General features: G+C 34.4%; 1 protein-coding gene across 1 annotated transcript; it reads left to right on the top strand.

The window, feature by feature from the left end:
- Positions 1-2,461: 2,461 nt before the first annotated feature.
- LOC134695232 (uncharacterized) lies at positions 2,462-8,412 on the top strand. Its single transcript, XM_063556446.1, has 7 exons — positions 2,462-2,513; positions 3,067-3,202; positions 3,912-4,048; positions 4,758-4,890; positions 5,675-5,814; positions 6,942-7,138; positions 8,078-8,412. Exons 2-7 carry the CDS (start codon positions 3,079-3,081, stop codon positions 8,271-8,273), a joined length of 927 nt encoding a protein of 308 aa, XP_063412516.1. The 5' UTR covers positions 2,462-2,513; positions 3,067-3,078; the 3' UTR covers positions 8,274-8,412.
- The last annotated feature ends 2,727 nt before the right edge of the window (positions 8,413-11,139 follow it).

Genomic DNA, 11,139 nt, shown 5'->3' with positions numbered 1-11,139 from the left:
ATTTGGCAAGAATTTTTACCGTTATAAGTCATGAAGGTATCCCAATTACTACCCTCACATACTATAGAAACTCTTAAGCACATTTTATTGATCTGTGATCAAGTATTTTTAAAAGTGTAATATTTATTAAATTTATGAAATATATATTTGTACTTTAACACATTTGTAAATAAAACAACTAAATGTACTTGTAGATATACATTTTTTAATTTTTATACATAAATGAATAATGCAGTTTGGTTCTTTTCTTGGATATAAGCAAATAGTGTATTCAAATTTCAATACACAAATGGTGATTTGAGTAAATCACCCATATTTACCGGAATTGCAGGGTGATTTAACCACAATTCACCTGCATTTCTAAGTGATTCAACAACAATCACCTGCATGTCTGTGCAACTCACCCATATTCAACTTAATTTCTGAGTGAATCAAGTGCAGTCCTTGAATTCCCCCAAATTACCCATGTTCACCTGAATTTCTGAGTGTACTTACCACACTCATCTGAATTGTGATTAAATCACCTAGATTCAACTGAATTTGAGTGAATCAACCACATGGAATTTGAATTCTGAGGAATAAACCACATGGAATTTGAAATCTGAGTGACTCATCCTTATTCTTCTGAATGTATAAGTGAATCAACACCAGTCACCTGAATTTCTGAATAAATCACCTATATTCACCTGAATTTTGAGTAAATCACACATATTCTCTTGAATTTCTAAGTTAATCAACCATAGTAACCTGAATTTCTTAGTGAATCAACACCAGTCACCTGAATTTCTGAATTAATCACCCATATTCACCTGAATTTCTGAATAAATCACTCATATTCACCTGAATAGCTAAGTAAATCAACAGCAGTAACCTGAATTCTGATTAATCCTTCATATTCACCTGAATTTTTAAGGTAATCAACCATAATCACGAATTTTGAGTAAATTACACATATTAACTTGAATTGCTGAGTGAACCAATAGCATTCACCTGAAATCTGAGTATTAAAATCACCTGAATCTCTGAGTGAATCAACCACAGTCATCTTGGTTCTGAGTAAATCATCCATGTTCCCTTTGAATTTCGTGAATGAATCAATGCTATTACGACCATTTGGACAACTGTCTCACTTTTTGGTATACTAAATGAGACCAATATCTGACCATAGTCACCTGAATTCTGAGTAAATCGCCCTATTTTACCCGAATTTCTATGTGAATCAACAGCATTCACCTAAAATTGGGGTATTAAAATCACCTAAATCTCTTAGTGAATCAACCACAGTCATCTGGTTTCTGAGTAAATCAGCTATTTCCCCTTGCATTTCGTGAATGAATCAATACTAACACGAACTATTAAATGGGGTGGTGTTGAGTTGATACTAGTTGTTTCCAGCCTCCCTACTGTTACATGAATTGTCAACATGATATTCATGAGTTATCAAATGAAGACATCGCATCAACGGTATACATATGGTAAAACCCTTGCAAAAGAGGGGCGAAAAATACCAGAGGGACATTCAAACTCCTAGATAAAAAATAAATTGACAACGCCATGGCCACAAAAGAAAAAAAACCAAACAGACAAACAAACAAAATAGTTTACAAAACACAACATAGAAAAATAAAGACTAAGCAACACGAACCCAACCAAAAACTGGAGGTGATATCGGAAGCTCCGGAAGGGTAAGTAGATTCTGCAACGTTGAGGGATCAATACATTGACTTCTGCAATTCAAAATTATTATCCAACTTTTCCTCTTTTCCAAAAGGTAGCACAGGCGATTGTCACTGATTTTTTTTTAGATGTAAGAAAATTCGGTATGAGTGCCAATGAGACAAGTTGTGAACTCTCCATCCAAGTCGCATTTTATATAAAAAGTAAACCTATAGGTCACAGTACGGTCTTCAACACGGTGCCTTGGCTCACACCGAACAGCAAGCTATAAAGCTATATTTATACATCTTATCTATTACTACTGTGCATGTCTCACTTAGTTTCGAGTGATTTTAACGACTTAGAGACAAACCCCAAATTTAAATCCATACTAAAATTTGATCTAATGATACAATGTAAAAACAAAGTTAATAAACTGAATACGGGATGAATAATTAAAGTACAAGTATTATACCGCCGATAAACAAATTAAAAAACTGAGAAAAATGTGACGAAAGTTTCATGGGACGGACTGACTGACGGACGGTTAGACGGACTGATGGACGGACAGACAGAGGTAAAACAGTATACCCCCCCTTTTTTTTAAAGCGGGGGTATAAAAACAAACTTGTCATGCCTCAGCGATTCACTATATAATCAAACATTTTTTTCCCAAAACGGGTGGAGGAAGGGCGTCCCTCCTTAATTTGCATCTGAAAAATACATATTAACTGAATACGTAAAATTACAAGATATAATTGTTTGAACACAATAAGTTCACACGTGACGATGTTACATACAAGTAGGGATATCCTGTCAACATCTTGTCATATTGATCTCTCTTTTTCCGACATCAGGTACAGTTTAATACTAATTTACTTTTTATCAATTATCAAACCCGGTCCAATTATTTTTTTTTAATTGCTACGCAAAATGCTGTGACAGCAAAATTTTGCAACTGTATAGGGTTTCGTTTTTAAATGCCTTCACATTATCATAATTTCGCAGTCCTTGCCTTTTATTAATTGTCAAACCCGGTTCAATTTTTTTTTAATATATTGCTTCGCAAAATGCTGTGACAGCAATATTTTCCAACTATATAAGGTTTTCGTTTTTAAAATGCTTTCACATTGTGAATGTCATAATTTCGCACGAAACAACAAAAATGTCCTTGAATGTAACAAAAAGTGATTTGATTTTATACGTTTAAAAACTAAATGAAACTGTTCGCTCGAGAGAAAAAAATCTGACTCGGACCAAAAAATCATACATGTACCCCTCTCCCCCGTTTAAAAAAAAAGTTAAATGGTTCAATGCTCCCTTCAACGCTTTATAGTATTCAATCTTAAAGTTGGTGATTACTTATTGCGGAAATACGACATTATTGAAATTAAAAAACATAAATATTAGTTGTAGATCAAGATGGGTGAAAATAGTGGATTAGTTCGTATAATAATCTTTGGTGTGATTGGTTTACTCGTAGCTGCAGCTTTCATAGGTATAGTTCTAGTAGCTGTATCATTGAAAAAACTGGCGTCTGAGGAAAGTAAGTATAAACAACGACATATTGATTGCATGTTAAGCTGCGTTTAAAAGTACAATTGAAAAGTTTGATTATAAATATACTGAAACGACAATCTGACAAAAATACAAAACATGACAAGCAGACATCCTTAATAGCTATCAATTTAGGAAGCCAGAGAGAACCACTGGTCTTTGGCAGAAACATAATCAATTAAAGAGTGTTAATATCGGAGCTAAACGTACCCTGCCATGTGGGGCTGAGCACAAAATGAGGATAGGAATGTTCGTTATCGTCAAGCGTCAAACGGTCATTTTCGGCTACCGGCGTTAGCGTCAAATTGGTTAAAAATTTTACCGTGATTCGTTCCTTATCGTTATTCGTCATGATGGTACCCCCATCATAACCCTATGGACATATTTTATTACATGACATATTTTTGGTAAAGTGCAGATTGATGGAGCATTGGTATACGAACACTGAAATTATCCATATTTTTTTATATACTAAAACGGTAAATTTATAACAATATAGAATAAAATTTAAAATGGAATATAGAAACTTGTTAATTAGTCTTTGAAGTTTCTGATTGAAATGAGATGCGACAATACAATCAAGTGTGCTTATTTGACGTCAGATAATTCGCTTTCACTTAATATTTTTGTAAACGCAGCGTAACGTATAATATAAAAGGCTTCGGTTCAAACCATTTTATTTGTGTTATTTATTACAGTCGGTGTAAAGTACGATACACTGAAGAAAAAGTTACATGATAGCACTGACAGAGAAGGTTTACACTTGGGGCCTCCTGGTTTCAATTATATTATCTTTCCCAGTGTTTACAAATCAATCACATTCGACGACTTACAGGTAAGTCCAAACTTCTCTATACTGGTTTTCTTAAGGGAGCTACCATTTGATTTTTAGGGCATGAAAAATTTCGTTCTGCATCTTCTTTAGTTGTTATATCTGTCCTGCCTTTTTGAGTTTTTACACTATTTGGTCCTGCCTTTTATTTATTCGTTTATCATGACTATTTATACAGAAATGTCATCCTGTCTTTTTCGCCAAATTGCTCATCCTGCCTTTTATTACGCAAAAACCCCTGTACTGCCTTATTTCTATATTTCATCCTAGTCCCCCCTTTTCCCTCCTTAAAAAGAAATGGTGGCTCCATAATGTTGAGTCTGTATTGTTGTTTATTTTTAGAATAATCTAGGTGACGATGACAATGAACATCTTTATACTTTTTTTTGAAACCTTCAACGGCGTCTCGCCTTGTATGCACATGCTTGTAAGATGTTGCAGATGAAGTAAACAACTAAAAAATCTTCCTAAAAAATCTCATTTAAAAAAACTCGGATTTTTAAAAATCCATTGGAACTAAATGTGGAACATGACACTACACGGAGAAACAATGATCTGTTGTCACTAACATCCTGATTGTGGTGTAGATTACCCCGGTGTATAGATTTCCCATTGCATGGCAATCACAACGCATCTCCTATTTTTTATATTATTTACTGTTGCTGATGTTCTGATTTTTGTATTTACATACAACTTTACCTTTGACTTCCAGTGTTACAACAAAGATGGAATTAAAATAACCTTAGACGTTACGTACCAATATAAAGTCAGATCGGCCAACTTGAAGAGAATTATTTTGGACTTCAGAAACCAAACTGGTTATCTCAAAGTCCTTGAATATGCAGGTATGTCTTCTTTCTTCAGTTTTAAAAGAGGGACGAAAGATACCAAAGGACAGTCAAACTGTACGAAAGATACCAAAGGACAATCAAACTTTACGAAAGATACCAAAGGACAGTCAAACTTTACGAAAGATACCAAAGGACAGTCAAACTTTAAGTGAACCTTCATTGAAAATTGAAAATAAGGTTGCTAAAAGTACATTTTTTCTCATTTTTATATAGATTAAAAAGGGAGAAGGTTTGGATCCATTAAAACGTTTAATCCCGCTGTAAATGTTTGCACCTGTCCTAAGTCAGGAATCTGATGTACAGTAGTCGTCGTTTGTTTATGTAGTTTATACGTGTTTCTTGTTTATCTTTTTTTTTATATAGATTAGACCGTTGTTTTTCCCGTTTGATGTTTTTTTAAAGTAATTTTTGGGGCCCTTTATAGCTTGCTGTTCGTTGTGAACCAAGGCTCCGTGTTGAAGACCGTACCTTGACCTATAATGGTTAACTACTAGTATATAAATTGTTACTTGGATAGAGAGTTGCCTCATTGGAACTCATACCACATCTTCCTATATCTATAAAATTTATAATGGAAATAGGGAATATGCCAAAGAGACAATAACTCGACGAAGAGCAGAAAACAGCCGAAGACCACAAATGGGTCTTCAACACAGCGAGAAATCCTGTTCCCGGAGGCGGGCTTCAGCTGATCCTTTTACAAAATCACGGTGTAAAGTTTTTTTTAAAGATTATATTCTCAAAACTAGAAATAAATTTATGTTCATTCTTATAAAAGGAAGATCCGCTTTACACGAAGCTTGTAGCTACTTCAACACATCACAGTTCCAGGCCGAGCGGGCATTATTCCAGGAAAAAGTCAGAGAACAAATAATAAAGAGATATAAAGACCTTCAGGCTGACATCACTGACCTTCAGGTAAGGGAAATTTAACAATAGGTAAAATGTACCAATCAAGTACAATCGGCAGCCGGAAACCGTAAAGGAACAACTAATTTGTGTTATTTAAATGCACAGGTCAGTGGCAAATAGATCAGACACAGATGATGAGTTTGGACCAATTACCCAGATAAGTTAAAATATTTTGTTTGAAATACCAATTGACAGTTCGAAAAAAAACCAGATTTGTAGTCCTCTGTTAATTTATGTATCATGTCTGTCCTAAGTCAGGAGCCTCTGACCTTCGTTACTTTTGTGTGATTTTTAGTTTTAGTTCATTTAGTTTTGTATGACGTCCATTATCACTGAACTATAGTACACATTTTTCTATAGAGGCCAGGTGAAGCAAGCCTCTAGGTGCGGGATTTTCTCGTTGTGTTGAAGACCCATTGCATGGTTGCCTTTGGCTGTTTCCTGCTCTTTGGTTGGGTTGTTGTCTCTTTGATACATCCCCAATTTTTATTCTCAATTTGATGTTATTATGTTTTTAAATTAACTTGTGCCAAACTATCTTCAAGCAAAGCTGACTTTAAATGATCTAACTGTTCTCGTGACCCGTTTCGGTTCTGATATTCTCTCCAGCCTTTTCTTACTTTTGCTTTTCTGATGATTTTTTTGGACGTGTTGACGAAAATCATGTTATCAGATACCTTTATGTTACTGCCTGAGTTATCAAGAAATATCTAAATTTCTGCCGTTTAAAAAACTTTTGAATTTTTCGAAACACTAAGGATTTTCTTATCCCTGGCATAGATTACCTTAGCCGTATTTGGCACCACTTTTTGGAGTTTTGGATCCTCATTGCTCTTCAACTTTTAACTTGTTTGGCTTTATAAATATTTTGATATGAACATCACTGACGAGTCTTATGTAGATGAAACGCGCGTCTGGCGTACTAAATTATAATCCTAGTACCTTTGATAACTTTTTAACCATTTAAACTGTTCATGATTCTTAAAATTCTATATTTTAAAGAATCATATTAGCAACTGTAATAAGATATGGATAACAATATTATGTAATCTAATTTAGAAAATACAATCGCCGTACTTTCTATTGGGGTTCTTATTTGAATTAGATTGATAAGCACTGGTTGATTTATTTAGGTGAGCAACATAGCGAGACCATCCGAATATGAGAGTGCCATTAGAAGCAAGGAAAGAGCTAGAGAAGATATTCAAGTCGCTTACAATGAACGCCCACGACTTCTAACAGAGGCACAGACAAAGAAACGTGAGGCTGAAACACAAGCCAAGATTATTGTGGATAAAGCGGAATCGGATGCTCGTATTTTATCCAACAAGTAAGATTTACAACGCGTTTACAAATACCATTGAAAGCTCAATATTTGATTGTAAATCAGTATGTGCGGTGAAAATTGTCGGTACTTGTTTCCAAAGTTAGTTTGGAAAAGTTTTATCTGAGTGTTGTTTTATTTTTTTATTATTTTTACACCATTTTCAACGACTTTTGCTATATAAAGGTGGTCAGTTTTTGTTGGTTTCAAAATATTTTGTTATTTTCAAACTGACAAATAATGACCGCCTTGATATAACTCAACATAAAATACTAGAAAGTGAACTAGAAACCCAGCAAAAAACGAATCTTCCAATATTTTATCGTAATATAAACAAACAAACTCTTTCAATCTTGACTAAAACGAAAATGAACACTGTTTTGTTGAGGGTCTTCATCTTAAGATCTCTAAACGTATGTATCGTAACTTTAACCATATATCAGAATTACCTGTCTGCTTGATTGAGACAGCTTTAGACAATAAAATAAAAAAAAATGCATCCATATTTGACAGTTTCGTACTGTTTCCAAGGAAACAAATTTGTTTTCATTTTTAAGAAAATAACAAACGGATTGTGATGATGCTCAAATTAACCTTTTTGTATGTACTAATAACAGTAGACGTTGTATACCATTCAATCAAAAAGCAACATAATGACATACAGAACGCTACCTCTTAAAAAGACATTAAATACACCAGAAAAAAGATTACTAGTATTTAAAAATAAACATATGGTCAATAATAGACAAGTGTCAATAAAATATGTCAAAGCGGCCGGATAACAAAAAATCTCAAATTTCTCCTACTTCAAGAACAAACACTTTTATAGATTTACATTGAGCGCAATCGTCATTCTTGAATCAATCGGTGAAACCGCTACTCTCCTTCTAGCGGAAAATACGGAATCGGCCGAGTTGTGACGAATAATTTTTGTATATGTTTCAGAGCACAGACTGAAGCTCAGGCCATAATTGCCCAATATGAGAAAGAGTCTGAGTCCTACAAGAAGATCGTTGATGCTATGGGACTTAATTTCACCATCGATGGGTTCATTTCATATCTTGGTGTACGAGTTATCGCTGATGCGAAGAACGCTGTCTATATTGGATTGGACAGCCCAGCAAAAACTGTATACCCATAAATGCTTATACTCTGTACATACTTACAGCTGACACATTTAATCAATAGATTTTTGCGTAGGCCCAGTTGTTTAGTGGTCAATCTATTGTATTCCCAGTAAGCGGGAAATTGAGCCCGGAGGGTGTGTGTGTTGATATATTCTTCTGTTCCTTTATTGTGATTTTTATCTATTAAATTTTCGCATATTATTCCTGTGTTCCATATTAAAAACAGATTTTGGTTTATACTTGTAAAGGAATCACTCTCTGTCCGGCCGTCTCCTCTGTCAAATGTTCCTTTCCAGCACAACGTCCTAAACGAAAAGACTCAGTCGAACCATAGATGTAATATTGGGTAATACATCTATGGTCAAACATTGTGAAGTGGGAAAACCGAGTTAACTTTCTTAAATATTCTTTAAATGGTGTGGGGCTAACGGCCGAGCTACCAGAGTCCCAATTTAAGTTCTAGTACTCAAGTTGCTTGCTCACCGATACCGTAATGACCGATATACAACATTTATAAACATTGCAGAAACTGAACTTTGGTGTGTGGTATGATTACGGTATGTCTTACATTATAACAGCGAATATGATTTTTGTTGTATAGTTCAGCTAATTGGTTATGTAACGTTGTTATGCTTTTTCTAAATCGTACTTGATTTCCTATTGATTCATACTCAAAGGTGTGTATTGAATTCTGTACATTTTAATATACTATAGTTTTCTGTCTGCATCTGTTCACTGTCTCATCTCTGACGAATCTTTTTTGGGACAAATTTTTAGGTTTTAATGTTTGATAAACATAGGATTGAGAACAGGATGGTCGTAATAACATATTTCAACATCTCTCTGACAGAAGAACAGATTAAAAAATGATAATGCTATATAAAACAAACACTATAAAAGAGGAACAAAAGATACCAAAGGGACAGTCAAACTCATAAATCTAAAATAAACTGACAACGCCATGGCTAAAAATGAAAAAAAAAAACAGACAAAAAATAGTATACATGACACAACATAGAAAACTAAAAAATAAATAACACGAATCCCAAAGTTGCAATACCTTAAGATGCAATGAAATAATTCCACAAAGGTAAAAATAGACATTAAGTCAGGAATCTGAGGTACAGTAGTTGTCGTTTGTTAATGTAATTTATACGTGTTGCTCGTTTCTCGTTTTTTTATATATATTAGACCGTTGGTTTTCCCATTTGAATGGTTTTACAATAGTAATTTTTGGTCCCTTTATAGCTTGTTGTTCGGTGTGAGCCAAGGCTCCGTGTTGAAGGCCGTACATTGACCATAATGGTTGACTTTTTAAATTGTTGTTTGGATGGAGATTTGTCTCATTGGCACTCACACCACATCTTCCTATATCTTATTAAGATTTGAACAATTTCCTTATTACATCCTGTAAAACACAGTAAAGAATAGAATCTCCCCTCTTTGAGAACAATTACCGACTTGAACTACAAAATAACAACATTCACTGTACATGCATCAGTTGGTTCTTTCTTATCTTCGATTTCATTTAAAAAAACACCAATTAAATATGAAACTTCACTGTTTACATCAAGCCAATTGCATATTGGTAATTTTCATTTTCCCTCTATTTCTAATTTGTTTAAAAGAAGGACGAAAGATACCAAAGGGACAGTCAAACTCATAAATTTAAAATAAACTGACAACGCCATGGCTAAAAATGAAAAAGACAAACAGACAAATAATAGTACACATGACACAACATAGAAAACTAAAGAATAAACAACACGAACCACACCAAAAAGTAGGGGTGATCTCAGGTGCATCAGAAGGGTAAACAGATCCTGCTCCACATGTGGCACCCATCGTGTTGCTTATCCCTTTCCTCCATGATGACGCCTTTTGACGCCACCCCTTACTCCATAATGACGCCTTTCACGCCTGTGTAGTACCTCAGTTGAAACACGTTGACTACAAAGTGTCTGAAGTTGACTTAATAAAATTTGTATCCAATATGAAAAGGAATATCATAGAAACATCCGACTTAAATTTATTTGAAGAAATAGTTGTTTTTTCGCAATGCATTTTATCAAAAAACTCCTATGAAAATCAAGTTTGCAAAAAAAAATTCAATGGAGGAAAGGGTTAATTTAAGTGATAACAAATCCAGTAAATAGTCTAATTCGGTAGGTCACATTCATGAAAGAGAAGGGGATTGTAGTTACGACGTAAGGAACATATCCGATATCATTTTCAATACACTAATCAATGTCTCCTTCGCAAAGAAAACACATACGAAGAATGAGGATTTCTGATTATAGTTGTATAATGGTCAAATATGGGCATCACTAGTTACTGTGACTATATCGCGGATCGCCCAAGTGTAGCTATGTAGCTGCCACTGCTGACGTAGAACGTCTGTATAGACAATCTCACTTCATGGATCAGTGACTATGGTTTAGTTTTATTGGTCGTAGTTCATTACTTGGATACGAAAGATGGCAATTAGATCGTCAAGTCAAAAACAAACTGATCATTTCATGGCACAAAAAAAAAACCGAAAACCTCGAAAAGACAATTAAAATACAAACACAACAAGAAAACTTAGTAACACGAACCTCATAAAATAAACCGTGGGTTATCTCAAATTTCCCGGGAGGTTACGCGGATCATGCACTACCTGTGGCACCTGTCGTTTTGCTAATTAAGTTACAATCCGGTGATAAGCCACATTAGAGAACAGGGCTGTGGTTATGACACTTTAAACATACTCGTAATGACGTCTATACAATTTGCAAAGGGATTATTTCTACTTCACCGCTTGAAAATCTTGGTTTAAATACTTCTTTGTATAAAGCACAGCCCTCTATGAACAATATAAGAAGCAATATGTCAACTATA

The sequence above is a fragment of the Mytilus trossulus genome, chromosome 13 (assembly GCF_036588685.1).
Source record: "Mytilus trossulus isolate FHL-02 chromosome 13, PNRI_Mtr1.1.1.hap1, whole genome shotgun sequence".
Taxonomy (NCBI): Eukaryota; Metazoa; Mollusca; class Bivalvia; order Mytilida; family Mytilidae; genus Mytilus; species Mytilus trossulus.
Note: the sequence above shows the minus strand (reverse complement) of the source record. Positions and strands in the feature narration are given on the sequence as shown.